Source organism: Archocentrus centrarchus, chromosome 3 (assembly GCF_007364275.1).
Source record: "Archocentrus centrarchus isolate MPI-CPG fArcCen1 chromosome 3, fArcCen1, whole genome shotgun sequence".
Taxonomy (NCBI): domain Eukaryota; kingdom Metazoa; phylum Chordata; class Actinopteri; order Cichliformes; family Cichlidae; genus Archocentrus; species Archocentrus centrarchus.
The window spans coordinates 8,596,102-8,616,898 of NC_044348.1; the positions used below are offsets into that span (position 1 = coordinate 8,596,102).

General features: G+C 41.8%; 1 protein-coding gene and 1 long non-coding RNA gene across 2 annotated transcripts; both read right to left on the minus strand.

Moving 5' to 3' along the window:
• Positions 1 to 260: 260 nt before the first annotated feature.
• ppef1 (protein phosphatase, EF-hand calcium binding domain 1) lies at positions 261 to 17,079 on the minus strand. Its single transcript, XM_030758097.1, has 18 exons — positions 16,927 to 17,079; positions 15,996 to 16,028; positions 14,248 to 14,375; positions 14,104 to 14,164; positions 9,757 to 9,920; positions 9,542 to 9,656; positions 9,025 to 9,071; positions 8,186 to 8,352; positions 8,044 to 8,080; positions 7,765 to 7,914; positions 5,215 to 5,366; positions 4,857 to 5,094; positions 4,568 to 4,753; positions 2,848 to 2,990; positions 2,485 to 2,591; positions 2,223 to 2,386; positions 1,798 to 1,882; positions 261 to 1,688 (listed from the first exon to the last, which is right to left on the minus strand). The coding sequence occupies exons 1-18, from the start codon at positions 17,066 to 17,068 to the stop codon at positions 1,459 to 1,461; spliced, it is 2,349 nt and encodes a 782-aa protein (XP_030613957.1). The 5' UTR covers positions 17,069 to 17,079; the 3' UTR covers positions 261 to 1,458.
• A 2,047-nt stretch (positions 17,080 to 19,126) lies between these two features.
• LOC115778396 (uncharacterized) lies at positions 19,127 to 19,839 on the minus strand. The gene is made up of 2 exons (XR_004019777.1): positions 19,553 to 19,839; positions 19,127 to 19,392 (listed from the first exon to the last, which is right to left on the minus strand). It is a non-coding gene; the product is annotated as an uncharacterized LOC115778396 (long non-coding RNA).
• Between the last annotated feature and the right edge of the window lie 958 nt (positions 19,840 to 20,797).

Genomic DNA, 20,797 nt, shown 5'->3' on the forward strand with positions numbered 1-20,797 from the left:
GAGGAAAAGAAAAGAGAACCTGAAAAGATTTATGGCCCGTGTACCTGGTCATCATCAAGAGCTGTTTTTCTTGGTTACATTTTTATCTGAAGGCAGAGCCATACAGTTTAACACTGCACCTGCACAGCTGTGCTGCTTTTATACATTCTTTGGAAAATCTGCCACGGTGCACTCAAGTAACCTCCTTTTGTCATACCTTTTCTTTAAAAACAAAAAAACAAACACACACATACACACAAAAAAAACCCAAAACACAAGAAAACTCTCTATTTGTTCTATAATTATAGTCAGAATATCATATATAATTAGACCAACTACTAAATGAAGAGAAAATGTATGTATACATAGTATAAAATGATGCCAATTTGTAGCAGCCTACTATCCATCTCTGGTGGAGATGTCAATATATTTTACTAAACATCTTTTAGTTTTCGACAAACAGTTTAGGGACCTCACACTGGACATTTATATGTTACCGTTTAAGTAATTAAAAAGAACATCAAATAATGATTACTTTAACTATGAAAAAGTGTTATAGTGTGCCAGAGTGACTTTTAAAGACAACATAACCATCAGAAAAATCACTAGCAAAACTGAAACACAAATTATTTTAAAATGTTTGCATTACAAGTTTATAGGTTTGCAGTGGAAGAGATATCTGGCCCAGACGTGGCGCTCAGCAAAGTCATGAACAACCCTGCTCAGATCCAAAGTCCTGGCAGTATACTCAACCTGCTCTCTTTTTTTAAACTTCCTCTTTTGAGCACCACTTTCTTGCTTTGTTTGCTAAACATAATTCAAAATGCTGCTGCGCTGAAAAACAAATTATTTCATAGCTGATGTCAACAAGTTCACATCCGTTTTCCACAAATGAGAGGGAGCAAGGTCAGGAAGTATAAGTAACATGTCTCCCAGCATGCCCTGCTGCCATCAAAACATTTTAACAACAATAATTTAGGCATCATAATAGTAGTCTTATATTCAGAAGGGGCTGCTGTTCTGCCCGCTGTTAGTCACCATATTTTTCACAAGCCTTCAATTGTTGTGGAGGAAAAGCAATCAAAGCAAATTAAGCTGCGCCTCAAGTACGTAAAACCTTAAGAGCTGCAGTCCTGTGAAATGCTCATGGTACTACATCCACTGGCTGTGAAGATCCCGCCCCAATGAGCCCCCCAAAAAAGCTGGTCATTCTACAAAAGACATCTGTCTGACAGCTGTAGAGATATATCACTTCATTCAGCTCAGCCTTTGTCACTGACATTCCTCGAGTCATACCCCTCCTAACCCATAACACCACCATCGGGAAATCTGCCACTGAATCATCACTACATCCCTTCCAGTTGTGTTGTCTTCAAGTATTCAGAGATGGATTTTACCAATAAACATATACTGAAGTACTTTATCTTATTCATGCTTTTCTGTGTTCCATTTGACATTTGTACTTCCACAGTTCAGTATTCAGACTGTTCTCTTCTCTCCATCCATCTTTTCATGGAGTTGCTGATCCTTGCTGTCCAGTTTGTGTACCACTCTGAAGGCCTCTAGGAACTCAGTGAAGTCTATACTGCCATCTTTATTAAAGTCAATACTTCGAGCCAGGTCATCGATGGCACTGTCATCAATGGCAACCCCCAAGTGAGCGCTAAAAAGACGCCAGGTTTGACGAAACTCCTCGATGGAAATCAGACCTAAAGGTTAAAACAAATATCACTCACACACTTTATTTTTCAGAAGTAAGTTTGGGCTTATTTGAATGTTATATTGAAAAGAAATATTCATTTTCTTCCTTTTATTTACCTGAATGATCTTTATCTATAATGTTGAATATTATCTCAATGTCTGTCCTGTATCTGAACAAAGTTTCAGCCAAATTTGGAGTGACCTGAAAGGAGAAAAGAGTACACAAATACCAGCTGTTTAACAGCAGCAGTGCTAGAGCAGGTACTGTGATGCTAGAAGTAAATGTTTCAAGAGGCAGAGAATTCTCCCTCACAGATAAAAGTGAAACATTGTTGTTAAAAACACAGTATCAACAGTAAAATGTACTTAGGGGACTGCATATTAATTAACACAAGCATTCATCATGTAAATAAGACAGATTTAGCCACACAGGCTAACTTTCACTGGTAACCCATGGCAGGTTGATGACATGCGACCACAATTAAGGGACAGAAACATATGTAAAATGAAACACATACCCATTTCACCCCTTCGTTTCTGACCTGTGGCAGTGGAATGCCTGGTCCCATATCCTCGAAGCAGGACTGATACTCCAAGCTGCCATCTGGCGCCAGGCGGGCTAAGTGTGGACGAAGGGTCCTCCATGGCAGGTCCAGTCGCAGTACAGACTCCAGCACCAGAGCCCACTCACAGACTGACACACGACCTGAAACAAGGTATGTGTCAATGTAAAAACTCTACATGTTAGGCTGAAAATCAGACCTGAACATTAAAAGAAAGGGAAACGGAGGAAGAAGAGGGCACCTGTGTCATTTTGGTCGTACTGCTGGAAGCCGGCCATCAGCTCCGAGCGGTGAGCAAACAGTTTCTCCTTTAAGGCTCTGAGAGCAGATCCCTCAGCGGCTCGTACTCTGCAGACATAAACATTAACTCACACTAACGTTTCTTATATTTAATAGACATTTTTATTATTAAATTGTTATTCACATCAAATGATAAATGAATCATTTAGTCTTTAAAACGTCACAAAGTAGCAAACAATGCTCATCACTATTTAAGTAAACTATTAATTCAAATTATTAGTTTCGGTGCTACTATCCTCAGCAGTACTTAATTGGCCCTGTATTAGATACACTCACCCACACACACTCTAGACACTTGTGTTACCTCTGTGTCAGTGTAAGTTTGCGAGTTGTGCGGCTGACTTGATACTGGTAGAAGCGAGGCACCAGTTCTCTCCCCAGTTTGACATAGGCACCGCGGTTGCTTCCTTCCTCATAATAATTAGACGCTGAAAAGATGGTGATCACCTACAACACACAAACACACACAGTGGGAGAAATAATTATTTGATCCCCCTGCTAAGTTTGTAAGTTTGCTCACTTACAAAGAAATGAAGAGTCTCTAATTTTTATGGTATCAACCAGAAATCCAGAAAACACACACACACACACACACACACACACACACACACACACACACACACACACACACACACACACACACACACACACACACACACAAAAAAAAAAACAAATTCTGGCTCCCACAGATTGGTTGTGTGCCCATGTGGGACACAGATTACAAGCAAAATCAATCATTCAATTACAGAAACTCCTGATCTCAACTGTGTATAAAGCACATCAGTCCACAGAGTCACTTTCTTTCATTCAAACCTCTCAACGACCATGAGCAAAACCAAAGAGCTATCAAAGGACATTAGGGACAAGAGCCTGCAATTATTTGGAAATGGAAGAAATATAAAAATGACCATCAGTTGCCCTCAGTCTGGAGCTGCATGCAAGATTGTGCCTTATGGAGGATGATCATGAGAAAGGTGGTGGATCAGCCCAAAACTACACATGAGGAGCTTGTTAATGATCTGAAGGCAGCTGGGACCACAATGACTAAGAACACCATTGGTAATGGATAGATCAAAATCTTGCAGTGCCCGCAAGGTCCCCCTGCTCAAGAAGGCACAAGTACCATCTTAAGTTTTCCAGTGAACATCTAAATGATTCAGAGAAGGCTTGGGAGAAAGTGCTGTTGTCAGATGAAACAAAATTCGAGCTCTTTGGCATCAACTCAACCCCCCCGTGTTTGTAGGAAGAGAACTGCTGAGTATGACCCGAAGAACACCAACCCTACAGTCAAACAGGGTTGATACAGGATGACTTCACCACATTGAGGGGCCAGTGGATGTGGCCGGCCAGCCATCTTCTTCCGCTTATCCAAGTCAGGGTTGCACCAGGTCTGGAGCCTATCCCAGCTACCATGTACCATAGAATCTTGGATGAGAATCTCCTTCCCTCAGCAAGAATACTGAAGATGGATTGTGGATGGGTCTTCCAGCATGACCCAAAATGTACCACAAAGGCTACAAAGGAGAAGCACATTAGGGTCATGGAGTGGCCTAGCCAGTCTCCAGACCTCAAGCCTATAGAAACTCCATGGAGGGAGCTGAAGCTTCGAGTTGCCATGCAGGATTTAGAGAGTTTCTGTAAAGGGAAGTGGCCCAAAATCCCACCTGACCAGCTACAAGAAACATCTTACCGCTGTGCTTGTCAACAAGGGTTTTCCACCAAGTACTAAGTCATGTTTTGCTTTTGGATCAAATACTTATTTTACTCTATGAAAGGCAGATCAATTTATAACTTTTATGCAATGTGTTTTTTTTTCTGGATTTGTGGTAGATATTCTGTCTCTCTCCATTAAAATTAAACTACCATAAAAGTGAGACTCTTCACTTCTTTGTAAGTGAGCAAACTTACAAATTCAGCAGGGGATCAAACAAATATTTCTCCCACTGTGCATGCATGTATCTCTGTAGACTCAAAAAGGCTAGACTTATGAGCAATTCTAAATTCAATAATTGCATCTTGTGTACCTTTCCACTGTGACAGAGCTCGTATCCTTCTTGTTTGCACTCATGAGAGCGGATGAGAAGCTGGAGTCCGTGTTGGAGCAGTAATCTCTGAGTGACATCAGGACCAAAGTAGCAGCCTCCCCCTCTAAAGGTGTTGGGACTGCAGCCATCTTGGATTTTAGGGTCACTCCACAATATATCCACTATCTGCTCCAGAGTAAAGCAGATAAAAGGCTGAATAAGACACAGAAGGAACTTTTTACATCAGGTGAATATGAAACAATATTAATATATTTTCCACTCTTCTTACCTGTTTCCATTCCTGCTCATGCTGCGAAGGTGATGGGAGGGGAACGGAGGACAAAGAGTCCAGGAAAGGGACTTGGAGGATGTTAACAGAGTAAGGCATGCAAGGAGAAGATGGACAAGGACGAGGTGAGAGGCAGGATGGGGTTCGAGGTGAGCAGAGAGAAGAGGAAGACGAGGAAGACGAGGAGGAAGAAGTGGAAACAGCGCTGTCTTGTCTGCTAAGCTTGCATCTCTTCTTTCTACAGGGGAAAAGAAATAGTGGTAGAAGACAAGGTCTGTAGCTGTTAACAAGAGGTCTAACTGCACACTGACCATACTAAATAAAAACACCTGTAAGTGTCTGTGGGCTGCAGTCACACCTCAGGTTCGGGGTTCTTTGGTTCTTGCTTTGACTGCGACTGCTGCCAGGACGCGAGCTGTCTGACGATCTCGCTCTTTTGGTCTGCCTGCAGGACTGACTGATGTCCAGGTGCTCCAAACTGCACCTGGGAAACCTTAGGGCAGATTTCACCTAAAAGAGGCAGGAATGGAAGACAGCAATAAAGTGAAAAACAAGATATACTGACATACAGTACACATTGTAAGGCAACTTAAAAAACCCCCACATCTTTAGAGCAGTACTTTGCAAGCACTAAAGAAGTATTACTAATGCAAATAAATAAATAAATTTTAAAAAATCCACCCTTAAGATCAGTATTATTAAAGTCTTTCCTGACTCAGTGTACATCACCTGGATATCACACAGTGAATCCGAGTCAAAGTAATCTATACAATATGATTCTTGCGAGGAAAGCTGGACCCTAAAAAACTGTTTCTCCTAATCCCTGTGCATGCATTTTTTTGGTTTTAATCAGTCGAAGGAGTCCATTAATTGAACTTGAATACAGATTGATACAACAATAATAATAATGCCTCACAAACAGGGGTTAAAGTAGGTTGGGACGATCTCGAATGGCTTTCTAGCACCTTCAGTTAATGAGCAATTTAATCTGATAGGTACATGGTACAATGCATATTACTGTCAAATGGGTTAATTTTTTTGTGCCCTGCAGCCTCGCATTGTTTCCACTGATGGCATGGTATTGTTAAATTATGTTTTTGTGAAATATTCTGCAAAACTAACTGAAGTAATTTTGTGCTATTCAAAGGTTGCCTCAACTACTAAGTAGTTTAGTGCAGGCTAAACTGGTTAATTTGTAGTACTGTGGGGAAGTTTAATGTAATGCCCTATGCTGGACTGGTGCAGGGTAGGCTGTGGTTTTCATTTTCATTTTTCATGTCTTAATAAATTCAGCTGGCTTAATCTGTAAAGAACAGCAAATATTGGAGCAGCAGCACAGGCCAGCTGATCACAGCCTGTACACAAAGAAAAATCTACTGGAACTCACAAAACAAGTTATTACGTTACTTATTTCTCAGTAAATTGTAAATTGACTGGTACTTACACTGATTATGACCACTGACTGTTGACGTTGATAACACTGATTATCTCTTCATTATGGCACCTGTTAGTGGGTGGGCTATACTAGGGAGCAAGTGAACATTTTGTCCTCAGAGTTGATGTGTTAAAAGCAGGAAAAATGGGCATGATGGCTGGACGACTTGGTCAGAGCGTCTCCAAAACTGTAGCTCTTGTGGGGTGTTCCTGGTTTGCAGTGGTCAGTATCTATCAAAAGTGCTCCAAGGAAGGAACAGCGGTGAACCAGCAACAGGGTCATGGGTGACCAAGGCTCACTGATGTATGTGGAAAGCGAAGGCTGGCCTGTGTGGTCCACCAGACGAACTACCGTAGCTCAACTTGCAGAAAATGTTAATGCTGGTACTGATAGAAAGGTGTCAGACTGCACATCACAGTTTGTTGTGTATGGGGCTTCATAGCTGCAGACCAGTCAGGGTCTGCCGAAAATGCCAACAATGGGCATGCGAGCATCAGAACTGGACCATGGAGCAATGGAAGAAGGTGGCCTGGTCTGATGAATTGCATTTTCTTTTACATTACGTGGATGGCCAGGTGTGTGCATTGCTTACCTGGTGAACACCTGGCCGCAGGATGAACTATGGGAAGAAGTCAAGCTGGTGTGATGTTTTGGCCAATCTTGTGCTAGGAAGCCTTGGGTCCTGCCATCCGTGTAGATGATATTTTGACAAGTACCACCTACCTAAACATTGTTGGAGACCCTGTACACCCTTTCATGGAAACAGTATTCCCTGATGGCTGTGGCCTCTTTCAGCAGGTTAAGGCGCCCTGCCGCAAAGCAAAAATGGTTCAGGAATGGTTTGAGGAGAACAACAGTGAGTTTGAGGTGTTGACTTAGCCTTCAAATTCTCCAGATCTCAATCCAATTGAGCATCTGTGGGATGTGCTGTACAAACAAGTCTGATCCACGGAGGCCCCAACTTATAACTTACAGGACTTAAAGGATCTGTTGCTAACATTTTGGTGCAGATACCACAGCACACCTTCAGGGGTCTAGTAGAGTTCCTGCCACAACTGCTCAGGACCGTTTTGGCAGCAAAAAGGGGACCAACACAATATTAGGCAGGTGATCATAATGTTATGCTTGATTGGTGTAAATAGTGCCTTTCTATTCAGTTGAGCACTCAAAACCTTTCTACTGCAAGTCTCATTCACCCAATCACACACATTCACACACATTCACAGAGCACTTTCAAACATACACACACACATTCACACCCTGGTGATACAATGGAAGCAACAAGCTGCTGAAGAAAATCTCATATTTTTCTCAGGATTCTGCTTCCTGTTGCTGGATGTTTTTCACGTTGGCCATTATAACTACATTGTTGTAAGGTGGGTGTGTGTATGTCAGCACGCTTTTCTGACCCCAGTGGCCAAAGTAATTACTGGACTGACAGACAGCGAAGGTTGGCTGATTGTTTCCACTGACCTTGTGTCTCTCGATGGAGCTCAGGAAGTCCAGGTCAGTCTGGTCTGAAATCCCTCCGTGAACAATCAGTATCTTTCCGTCAATTACTGTTGCAATAGGCAGAAGGCTGAAAACATCCTGAAATAGCTGAAGGATCTCAGGGCCATGAGTCTGCACACAGGCACACACAAGTAAAAAACAACAACAAACAACTCCACCAACTGTGAGTCACCAAGCTGCAAAGTGCTTACTGAGTTCTGCACATTAAAGCAGGCTGATGACATCTGGATGGGACTTTACCTTGTACTTCTGCATGACTTCTTTTGTGAACCCATATCTGAAAAAAACACACAAGTAAATCCTTTAAACTGATGTACTACTGTTAGTAGTGAACCTAGACATAAGGATAAATATTTTTCACTTTGCTCTTTTCCAGACTTGCCTAAGGTTCATTATGTGGTCTTCATGGTTTCCTCGGTTCAGGTGCATGTAGTCTGGGAAAAGCAAAAGGTAGGCAAACAGCAGAATAACCACTTCGACTGACTTTTTTCCACGGTCCACAAAATCCCCATTAAACACATATGGCGTCTCTGCAGAAGGAAGACCATTCTAAACAGCAGCAGCATGAGAAAAAAAATACAGAAAAACAGTCAGATCTTCAGCTTCGTTTGACAATGTTTTGACTGTCACAAACATTTACTTGGTTAACCCTCTGAGGTCTGTCATCATAGATAACCACCCATATTAACCCTATATTTTGGAGAAAGACAAAACTGAGTCTTTGATTGCAGAGACTTACAAAAACGGGGTGGGGGTGAAGTTTCCAAACAAAGTGCAGTTATAATAAAGTCAGTGAACAAGTGTGTGAAATTTGATGGGTCTAGCTTGAACAGTATGCATCTATGGTGTGAATTTGAACAACGTAGATGAGAGTTCTCTGGAGTTATTGTGTTCACAAGATTTTCAGAAAACTTGACCACTGACCTTTATCTTCAGGTCAAGGTTGCTGAGATTCGAAACAGTCCAAGATTTTTAGTAGATGCACTAATGGTGTGAATTTGAACATTCTAGGTCACATTGTTCACGTTATGGCCAACGTTATAGTTTTTGAAACAGCCACCGCTGGCTGCCACCAAGGCTATGAATTAGCTCGACTGTTTCTTCAAAACAGCTGAGAAAAAAAAACTCTTAACTCTTTTATTAAAATAAAATCACAAGTATCTACATGAAGCATAATTTTGCATACAAGTGATGCTTAAGAAAACTGTTAGACAGCCTTACCTTATAAAATATAAGTAGTAAGTCATCGAGCCGCCCGTGCAGATCACCTGCACCAAAAGAAAAATCACTGTAGTCAAGAAACAGAAATCCTGCCACTTTCTGGATTTACAGAAATAGTCTAAAATTCCCTAATCATAAGGATGACAAATGGCTCCACCTCAACCATATAAGTGTGTGTGTTTTCATTTTTCTTACAAGTATTCTTGAGTTTAATGAGATGCAGACGTAGGAGGAGGAAAGCTATGGAAGTGGAGTCAAGTGGCTGATCAGTGTGCAAATAAATAAAACTCCCCTTTCTTGGGAAGCTGCCATTAAGATACAATCAACTGTATTTAAATAACATTTAAAAGAATTATCTGTCATTTAAAAAGCATGCAGCTCATTCATTTGGCCTGTGCTCCACTGCAGTGCACAATGTAGCATAAGCCACAATGAGACTAAAATGTTTTTATATTTTTGTTCTGCTGTCCTGAAAAATTATTATTTTGAATGAGACACCGAGGCCATGGCCACCCACCACATATAGTGATCTCTTTGTAGTAGGATGTTGACAAGTGGACTATGTTTGGCATCTGTTTTAGGAGCTTTTTGGTCTCATACAGAAGCTGGAGAACGTATCTGGCATGGAGAGTCTGTGTGGAAAAAAGTGAGGAGCCCCTGAAAACACTCCAAATCTAAACCACCAGACGATCAGAAGTTCAAGTGAGTAGGTCAAAGGCTTATATTTGGTACCTGCTGCTCCTTAAATGCACTCAGGAGTGTGTTTGTATCAGCGACAGAGAGAGGAAATGATAGTCTAGGTCCAGTGTAGGACTCTGGAACATGGATCAAGTTGTAGCAGGTCTCTCTGTCTAACCATGGGTCGACCACTGGGTCCAGCAGCTGGGATATCAAGTCTGAAACACAATTATGTATTTGGAATTTAAAATTTTAAAATGAAAGCTAGAGGTCCACAAAAATACATTTTTATCTTGGTCAAAGCACGATGAGTAAATGGCATATACCATACTTTTTCCTCTATCCCTTACAGACTGTAAAAACCTTTTGAAGTAAAACAGGCATATGCCATATTTGGTTATATGACAAATCCCTTAACAATCTCAGTCAGAGCCGCTGTTAATGCCGGCCCGCATCAGATGATGGCTTAGCTGATGACCTTCTAGGCATGCCACTGGCAAATCTTTTAGAGGTCATGCTATTTAAGCTGCTTTGACATGCCTAAAGTTGCTACACATCAACAAGCTGCTTTGCAGCCCACCTACAACACAGGTCCTCCTTTTCATGCTGTGCCTGACTTGGTCAATGTCATGTTCATTGTCAGCAGTGCCTACTTCGTCTATATTGGGGGTCTTTCTGCTTTTTTAAAATTTCTTTAGGTTTTCTGCGTATTTGTGTGGAAGAGTGGCGAGGTCCCAGATCACATGCAGTACCAGTCTAAAGTTTGGACACTCACGAGTGTGTCCAAACTTTTGACTGGTACTATATACGAGCTATAAGAAACAAATATAAATCACTACAGATAGAAAGAACAGCTCTGACCTCATCTATCCAGCCATCCATTTTCTTAACCATTTATCTGATCCAAAATGCAACTGAGTGAAAGGTGGCATACACCCTGGACAGGTCACCAGTCTATTGCAGGGTTAACAGAGGAACAGTCATTCATGCTTGCACACCTACAGTAAATTTAGACTCACCAGTTAACCTAATATACAGTACATATCTTTGCACTGTGGCAGAAAGCAGAGTACTCAGAGAGAACACATTCAGGCACAGGGTTAACATGTAAACTGCACACAGGAGGGTCCCAGCTGGCCGGCAGGTTTGAACCAACGGGCCTCTTGCTGTGAGGCAACAGTGCTAACCACTGCATCATCAAGGCACCTATTTTCCATATTAACTTCAATATTGCAATGTCTGTCCCATCACAGATCATTTTCAAGCCTAATGAAGACCTTTAATGGCCTGAAATTTTAAATGGGAGCCACAGGTCTGTCAGGTGGTTGTTCCTATTCCACTGTAACAAGACACTGAACAGAAATAAAATGAAGTACTCAAAATCCCATATACAGATACTATACTGTATGTATTTTCTTTAAACTGCATCCTGCTCTGTGTGACCTCACCGAGGGCTCAAATATGGGAAAAAATCCTGAGAACCTCTAAATTAGGCCCATTTCTCTCATTTCCCCTATAGTGTCTGTTAAATAAGCTCTCTGACAAACACACAAAAACACAGATCCCGTATATAGTAAACGGAGACAACATAGTCTGGACTCTTTCCATCACTTATGTTGACTAAATGTAAAACCCATGAAGAGGATGTTCAGGAGATGATAAGCAAAAAGGGCTTCCCTGAGGATTAGCTTGCCAATGAAGCATTATGCTTTTGAGCTGGAAGAGTGGGTCAATACACACTTAAGCCACAGCTGTTTCACAGTGCAACACACAGACACATTGGCCTCCACATTCACAGTAGTTGCTAAGCAACAGAGTATATGCAATGGGTTTTCTCATCAAGATCAAAATATCTAAAATACAGTGGTATAACAAACAGAATGATATTAATTTAAGTGAGGGATTCTATTTAGGTGTTAGAAAAGTTAAAAAGAACGACCAATAAACACCAGCTTTTAACTAAGAAAACTACCTGTGAAGACACTATGAGGTACATTTATGCAGCAGCTATAGCGCAATAAATTCATTGTTCCAGCATACACTGAAAACCTATTTTATCACATTTTCATAGCCAGATTTTCAGAAAATTATGTTTTACTCCAAAAAGGCTGGGTACACTGAACTGCCATTTGGTGCCTTCACCTTTGGCTGCCGCCCAACACACACTGCAGCTGACCCCTACGGCACCTCCTGAGGGTGGTAGGCCTACAGGAGGGCAAAGCCTTTGGGTTGTGCCCACCAGGCACTCTCCCTCAAGCACCCTCTCCAGTCCAGGCTCCAGGTTGGGGCCCTGGTACCCCTGTCCCAGGTAGGGTAAACTGATTCTTTTCCTCTCATAAGGGTCATTGGAATCCATCTTTGACTGGTCCCTCTACCAGGCCCAATTTGCCTTGGGAGACCCTACCAGGGGGCAAAAGCCCCCAGACAGCATAGCCCCCTGGGATCACTGGAACACACAACCCCTCCACCATGATAAGGTGGCAATTTGTACCTAGCTTTATTGGACTCGCTGGGTGGGATGTTTGAGGGCACCCCATCCGGTGACTCCATCATCCTATTGGGAGACTTCAATGCTCATGCGGACAATAACAGTGAGGGACGAATGGACTACCCGATCTGAACCCAAGTGGTGTTCTCTTACTGGACTTCTGTGCAAATCACAGTTTGTCCATAATGAACACCATGTTTGAATATAAGGATGTCCCATAAGCACACATGGCACCAGGACACCCTAGGTCGCAGGTCAATGATTGATTTTGTAATTGCATCATCAGATCTGTGGTCGTATGTTGTGAACACTCGGGTGAAGAGAGGAGCTGCACTGTCAACTGATAACCACCTAGTGGTAAGTTGGATGAGGTAGCAGAGAAGGATGCCAGACAGACCTGGAGCATCTAAGCGTATAGTGAGGGTGAGCTGGGAATGCCTGGCAGAGGCCCCAGTCCGTGAGATCTTCAATTCCCACCTCTGGCAGAACTTCGACAACATTTCAGGGGAGGTTGAGGACATGTGGACCATGTTCCACACCTCCATTGCTGAGACGGCAGAAGGAATCCTGTCGGCCTTGGTTAGTCTGTGGGACTAGGAGATAGTTGATGGGTACTGGCAGGCCAAGCTGAACGTGGCTCGGGCAGTGGCTGAAACAAAAACTCAGGTGCGGGAGGAGTTTGCTGAGGCCATGGAAAAAGATTTTTGGCCCGTCTCAGAGCAATTCTGGCGAATCGGTGACCCAGTAGGGGAAAGTGGTACTCTAGTCACACAGTGTATAGTGCGGGTGGGGTGCTGCTGACTTCAACTGAGGATATAGTCAGGTGGTGGAAGGAATACTTTGAGGACCTTGTGAATCCCACTGACAGGCCTTCTGTAGCAAATGCAGAGTCTGGGGGCAAGAGGGATGACTGGTCAGGGTTGAGGTCACTGAGGTAGTTAAACAACTCCTTGGTGGCAGGGCCCATGGGATGGATGAGATTTGCCCTGAGTTGTTGAAGGCCCTGCATGTTGTAAGGCTGTCCTGGCTTAAATGCCTCTGCAATGTTGGGTGGAGATCTGGGGCTGTGCCACTGGATTGGCAGATTGGGGTGGTGGTTCCCATTTTCAAGGAGGGGGACTAAAAGCTGTGCTCCAGTTATAGGGGATCACACTCCTCAGCCTCCCTGAGTAGTCTATGCCAGGGTGCTTGAAAGGAGACTTCATCCATTAGTCGGACCTCAGATTCAGGGGGAACAATGCAGTTTTTGTCCTAGACCAGCCTGACCAGCTCTTTATCCTCTCAAGGATATTTGAGTGTGTGTGGGACTTTGCTGATCCAGTCTATATGTGTTTTGTGGACCTGGGGAAGGCATTTGAATGTGTCCCTCATGGTATACTGTAGAGGGTGGTGAGGGAGTATGGGCTGTCTGGCCTGTTGTTATGGGCCACTCAGTCCCTGCACAACTGCAGCGAGAACTTGTTCCACATTGCCGGCAATAAGTTGGACTTGTTTCCGGTGGGTGTTGGACTCCACAAGGGCTGGCTTTTGTCAACAGTTCTATTCATAATATTTGTGGACAGAATTTCTAGGCATAGCCAGAACACTTCTACCTCTCTGGCCTCATAATCTACTTTCTGCAGATAATGTGGTCCTGTTGGCTTCATCAGGTGGTGGCCACCAGCTTGCACTGGAGTGATTTGAAGCTAAGTGTGAAGCAGTGGGTATGAGAATTAGCACCTCCAATCTGAGGCCATGGTCCTCACTGAAAAAGCGTGGAGTGCCCACTCCCAGCTGGATATTTTACTCCAAAATAAAGCAAACATTACATCAGAATTTCCAAATACAAAGACAAAATCTGAGTTTTAGACATGCAAAATAATACGGCATATAAATAATTATATGCTGTAGATAAGAGAATTTTCTCCCCTAACCTGGCCCATTCCCATTCAGCTGAGTGAAGTTGTCCAGCATGAAAGTGAAGAAACTAGAGAGCTGAAAAAAAGAAAAAGAAACACATGTTTAAGTTTTATGATACTTTTGAAAGTGTTGAAATAGATTCCTGTACTGAGAGACACCTGTAGTTGGTCTTGTTCCCCGGCATATTCAATAGACTGAAAGATGTTCCAGGTGTACCTGCGCCTCATCTCAAGACGGGCCATGTAGCGCCGGTACCATCGCTGGATCAAAACAGCTGCCTTCATAGCTACAGCAAAATATTGTATGTTATTTTTTATTTACAGGCAAGACATGTTAAATAAATACACTCACGACCACTCTGTTAGGTACACCTGTTCAACTGCTTGTTAACAGATGCCTAATCAGCTAACCACATGGCAACAACTCAAGGCATTTAGGCATGTAGACATGGTCAAGATGACCTGCTGAAGGTCCAGCTAAGCATCAAAATGTGTAAGAAAGGTGATTTAAGTGACTTTGAATGTGGCATGGTTGCATCCATCCTGCCTTGTATCAACTGTTCAGGCTGCTGGTGTTGGGGATACTTTCTTGGCACACTTTGGGCCCCTTAGTACCAATTGAGCATCACTTAATTGCCACACCCTACCTGAGTCTTGTTGCTGATCATGTCCATCTCTTTACAGCTACAGGATACCTATCTTCTGATGGTTGCTTCCAGCTGGATAATGTGCCATGTCAAAGCTCAAGTCAAAGCAACTACAAATCTACAAATGTAGCAACTGCATGATGCTATCATGTCAATATGGACCAAAATCTCTGGGGAATGTTTCCAGCACCCTGCTGAATCTATGCCATGAAAGATTAAGGCAATTTTGAAGGGAAAAGGGGGTCCAGCTTGGTACTACTAAGGTGTACCTAAAAAAGTGTCCAGTGAGTGTCTGTGGTTACATACATAAAGAAAAATGTAGATGGATCACTTGCATCCGTCTCACGCTATCCCTAGTGTTCTCCTCTGCGACACCAAACCGCTGCATGTCCTTCTTCACTACATCTATGAATTCCCTCTGTGGTCTTCTTTTTTTCTCCTGCCTTTCCACCTTCACTATCTCTACTCCTTGGATGTTCACCTTTCCACCTGTCTCCCTCTCATTCACACACATGTATTCTGTCTGGCTTCTAGTGAATTTCATTCCTCTTCTCTATAGAGCATACCTCCACTTCTCCAGGCTCCACCTGCTCCCTACTCTTACTATAGATTACAAGGTTGTCTGCAAAAAATCAGAGCCCATGGAGAATCCTGCTTGACCTCATCTGTCAGCCTGTCCATCACCACCGCAATCAAGAAAGGGCTCAGAGCCAGTCCCTGATGTAATCCCACACTCACCTTGAACCCATCTGCCACTCTTACTGCACAGCCTACCACTGTCTCACTGTCCTCATACATGTCCTGCACCACCCTCACGTACTTCTCTGCTACTCCTGACTTCCTCATACAGTACCACGGTTCCTCTTTTGGCAACTTATCATATGCTTTCTTTAGAGCCACAGAGACACAGTGCCACTCCTTTTGACCTTCTTTATGCTTCTCCATCAACACTCAAAGCAAACACACATTTGTAGTGCTCTCTTGGCCTGAAGCCATAGTGCCGCTCGCTGATCATCACCTGTCTTCTTAACCTAGCTTAAACAACTCTTTCCCATATCTCAGATGTTTAAGACTCTCCAGCTGTTATTTTTCTGTAGTTTTTCTCTCAAGTCTACAGAACTCCATGGGAATCTTTCTTTACTCATGTTGTCACCATGGTAAATATGTAAAATGTAAAAATGCAGGCAGACAAGCACACAAAAACAGATATACATGCCACACATGTCACAGCCTGATGTTTAAGGATGAGCAGGGTCTTACTCAGAGCCGGGCTGGGAGTTTTAACTGGTTCATCTGCATGAAGAAAAACTACAATTCAGCATAAGCAATGAGTAATTGAATAAAACTGTGTGCAAATGAGCATATACAGAGATACACACACACACACACACACACACACAGTAAGACAGATAACAAGACACAAGGGAGGTCATGTGCAACAGCGGGATTGGGAGAACTAAGCAAATTAAACAAGCTTCTGGGAGCAGCAGCACTCATTAAAGAGAAGAGAAGACAGACTGCAAAGAAGCGAAAGCATCACCTGTCAAAAATCAGCTGCAAATTTACTAAAGCAAAAATAACTATCATCAGCTTGTAGTGCAGTGTAACAGGTGAGTATCATACTAAAGCATGGCAGTAGTTCTATAATTGCTTACAGTTATTACACTACTCAGCAAGCACTTGATATTAACATTATAAAAATGCTTTTGCATAAACACAAGCACACATAGATGTCTGGAGTAATGACCGCATCATCTTTAGTCATTAATTATTCTGGTTTTAACTGGTCAATTAATTGTTCAGACTATGAAATATCTTAAGGTGTGCTGGTAAAAACTATATACGAAAATCTGCCATTAACATGGGCATTTTGCAGTAAATAAAGTGTTTAATCAATTTTTAAACCAACTGACATTTTATTCTGGAATAAAGGAAAATCAAAGTCTCTGCAAGGACGCATAAATATGGTTTACACTACATGAGATTTGCATTCCAATTAGTATCTAACACCTATGGTTTGTTTTTTTGTTGGTGTGATGACGTTGCTGTGTTTTTCCCTCCCACTTTTCACAGGAGCAACAAACCCCTGTAGAGCCAGTATACTGTCAACATTTTCCAGCTAACAGGAGGTGGGGGGAAATTAAAAAAAGAATCCGGTGCACTCCAGCATAAACCAGCTGCACATGCTTACCTGACTCCAGTTTTTTCCCTTGCTTTTCTGTGGCGACAGAAGTGCCACATCCCATGATGGCTAACACAGAGGGTCCAGGAGGGCTCACATGAGTCAGTTCTTTCCAAGCTGCTAACGGTGGGTCACATCTGTTTGGTGGCATGTGACGTGACACTGATTTATGTATAAACATGCTTGTAAGCTTCCTCTGTAGTAGATACACATTGTTAAAGTTGTACCCAATGATCATGCTGCCTTCAGTGTATTAAAGCAATGCACGACTGGCTTCAACTTGCAAAAAAAAAAAAAAAATCGACACCAAGAATGGCCCTGCTGGGTAATCGCGGTAAATCAAATCAAAGTAAAAAAAAAAAAAAAAAAAAAAAAAGTAAAGAAAGAAACTAAATGAAAATAGAAAAATCGGCTTTTTGTGAATCGCCTTTTCAGACTGTATCATATTGCAACGAGGTGTTTATTTTGTGCAAAAATCTGCTCAAACCTACCTGTGGCTCTTATCTTCGCGATAGGGTCACGCAGTTCGTTGGCACCAAAAAAATAAGGTTGCGCTCTGTGTCCTCTTAATGGCTTTTAAGATAGATTTGAGCCTTAAAAATAATTAAAAAAAAAAAGGTCGACAATATGACCGGAGCGTTTCCGCAGGAGCTGCGGAGCTGATGCTGCAGGAGAACTCTCAGAAGAGGCGGATGCATCATCAGCTGGATTGAAACCACAACCGTGGGAGGGGCTGTTTCACGAGTAGTGTATATATATATATATATATATATATATATATATATATATATATATATATATATATATATATATATATATATATATATATATATATATATATATATATATATTTTTTTTTTTTAAATAGCATTTTAAGTTTTCAGCTGTTTAGGTTTAGGTGACAAAACTACCTCCTCATTTAAGTATACAAAGATGATTTTGGATTCAAATCTTCGACCATGTCTGGCAGAAAGTACTGAGCACATACTCATGCTTATTCCAGCTTCTGTTATCCTGAAAATAGTCTGCATCTAAAATATTTTGGAATTACCAAGTTATTAAAAAGGTGCTCTGATTTTCTGCCAAGTTATAAACACTAACTGCAGCAGCTGTCCTTCCATCTTAAGACAGTGGAGCCTGGGAAAATTTGCAGTGTGAACTTTGGATAACTTCCCCCATGGTTTCTGGGATGTTTTATTCTTAAGCATCACATTTAAGAATTCATGTCAAAGTATTTCATCTGGGATAAGGTCAGGACTCTTGCTTGACCATTTCAAATCATGGATTTTTTTTCCTTTTAATTTAGGTTTACATTGGAGTCTTGTTTCATTACTCAGACCCTCCTAAAACTTCAGGTTGGACTGAGAAAGGGGCTGTAAAAAGCCCACCCTTTCAGTGTTCCTCAGCTTTGTTAGTGTGGTGATTTTTATGCAAAACAGCAACATTTCATCTTAGAAATGTCAGCTTCCCCCCAGTCCATCTATAAAACTGCCTCAGGCTTGTTAAGAACCTTACCAATTTTCCATGGTGAACCAAATAAGCATATCTGGCTCTGATCTGGAAACAGGAGCCCACCTAACTTTAAAAAGGTGTCATCCTGAAGCAAACACTGAAAGTGAAAGTCTAAGAGCATCAAAACCAGATCATATGCTAGGGATCCTCAAATCCAGGCCCCAAGGTCCAGTGTCCTGCAGGTTTTAGATGTGTCCCTGATCCAACACACCTGATTCAAATGGCTGAATTACCTCCTCAGTATGCAGTCAAGTTCTCCAGAGTCCTGCTAATGACTTCTATATGTGACTCATGTATGTTGGATCAGGGACACATCTAAAACCTGCAGGACACTGGCCCTTGAGGCCTGGAGTTGCCCACCCCTGTCCTAAACCCATCAGCAGGATCAGTATCTGCTGGTGCAGGGGGTCCTGGGTTCCTTCTGGTCACCACATGAGTGCACAACTCATGTGGTGAGAGTATGCAGGCAGTTCCTGGAGGATGGAGGAATTGTGTTGAAGCGGACACATCTAAAACCTGCAGGAAACTGGACCTAGAGGCCTGGATTTCAGGATCCTTGTCTTAGACCATAACTTGCTTCCAAAGAGCTAACCACACACACACACACACACACCTCATTTGTCAATCCTAGTCTTCCTTCCACCAGCTTACTAGAGCTGGGTACCCGACAGCTTGGAACTTGCATACAAAGACAGTAAAGATTTAAAAACCCTTTAATTGTAGTAAAATAATAAGAGTTTGTATTAGAGCAAGTCTGTAGCCTCATGCAGCAGCTCTCCCATGAATCCTCCGTTGTACGTGTGCAACAGCACCATTGAGCTCTTGCAGAGTGATGACTTTGAGTCTGTTTGCCTTTGACAGCCTACAAGCCTCCAAGGCCACCAGCCTGAGTAGGATGGGTCTGGGGAACCCATGCCTCCTGGTCAAGAACTCAGGACTTCTCAGACTAGCTGCAGGACTAACCTGCAGATGAAAAATATGAAGCAAGAGCAGGATGTGAAATGAGTCACTCACACAGGAACATGCACAGGACAGATGGTTAGGTCCTTTTAATATTAAAGTCATTACAGATGAGAACAAACTATGAGACCTGTTTAAGACAGAGTATAATAAAAGTTCTGACCTCTTTATGAGCTCTGTAGATGAGCGTGCAGTAAGCATGAATCCTCTTCTTAGTTTTTGGACGAACCCTCTGCTTTGCAGGAACAGCAGGCTTCATATTTGTGGCATCAAGTTCCTCGCAGTACAAAAAGTCACAGACAGAAATCACCTGATGAAACTGACATCGTTTTTATAAGACCGCTGCTGATGAAAGCAGGGTGCAAAAGTGTGTAAAGAGTGAAAATCATGTTCTAATCAACACAAATTGGAAACAGCTTTGGTTGATTAGGTTTAATTATTTCACCCACCTGGGAGGAGAGAGAAATGCCACGCTCAGATAAAAAAACAGGAAAAAGACATTAAACCTGTGCTGCATGCAGTGTTATTTATCCATGTACTTTAATCCTAATTTTCTGTCACCTGTAGCATTTCAAAACTGCTAAAAAGTAAAATATGTGTTAATTTTTAATAAAACTGAAATTTCACCTGTATGCATAAAAATGAAACAAAACAGAAAAAATTGTGTATATATATATATATATATATATATATATATATATATATATATATATATATATATATATATATATAAAATAAAATCTGATAGAATATACTAGCTTAAATTCAATATTTCATTGAAATTATTTTAAAATGACTTACTAAAGATTTTTATGTAAATATGCCAGTGCTTAGTTCTGAAATGTCTCTGTTAGCGATCAGCTGATATATTTAGATATATTTATGAAAAAGTAATATTGTCTATCTGACTAGACTCTTAACTGGATTCTTATTTTAAAAAAATCTTATTTATTTTATTATTTAGCATTATTATTGCATATTTTGTTATTTACTCATGTTACATCACAGCAAAGCACCATTTCTTTTTCTTTCTTTCTTTCTTTCTTTCTTTCTTTCTTTCTTTCTTTTCCTTCCTTCCTTCCAACTAACATGATAGTATAAATGGGAACTGCAAACATTTCAGGACAATGACACCCAACTGCAGGTCCTTCTGTCCAATCATATGGATCACCAGGCTCAGCATAAGCCACCACCACTATCCATCCCCTTTGCTTTCACTCTGTAGCACACACACACACACACACACACACGCTCGTAACTTAAATCTGCCAATTGGCCAAGATGGCTTTTTTAAAAATTTTTTCTTCTTTTTGCAGGATTTTTGACCTCTGCGACCACATGATGATTTTCCAGGTATGCTGGTGTTAATGGTGCTGATGGTTATGGGTAAATAGCTGTAGGAGGGGCT

Excerpts from the sequence above, each read along its gene's own strand:
- ppef1 (XM_030758097.1), bottom strand. The coding sequence starts at position 17,068 with ATGCCACCAAACAGATGTGACCCACCGTTAGCAGCTTGGAAAGAACTG. Across the intron at positions 5,095-5,214 it reads CAAAGAACCCCGAACCTGAG|AAAGAAGAGATGCAAGCTTA; the intron begins GTGTGACTGCAG and ends TTTCCCCTGTAG. Across the intron at positions 4,754-4,856 it reads ATGAGCAGGAATGGAAACAG|ATAGTGGATATATTGTGGAG; the intron begins GTAAGAAGAGTG and ends ACTCTGGAGCAG.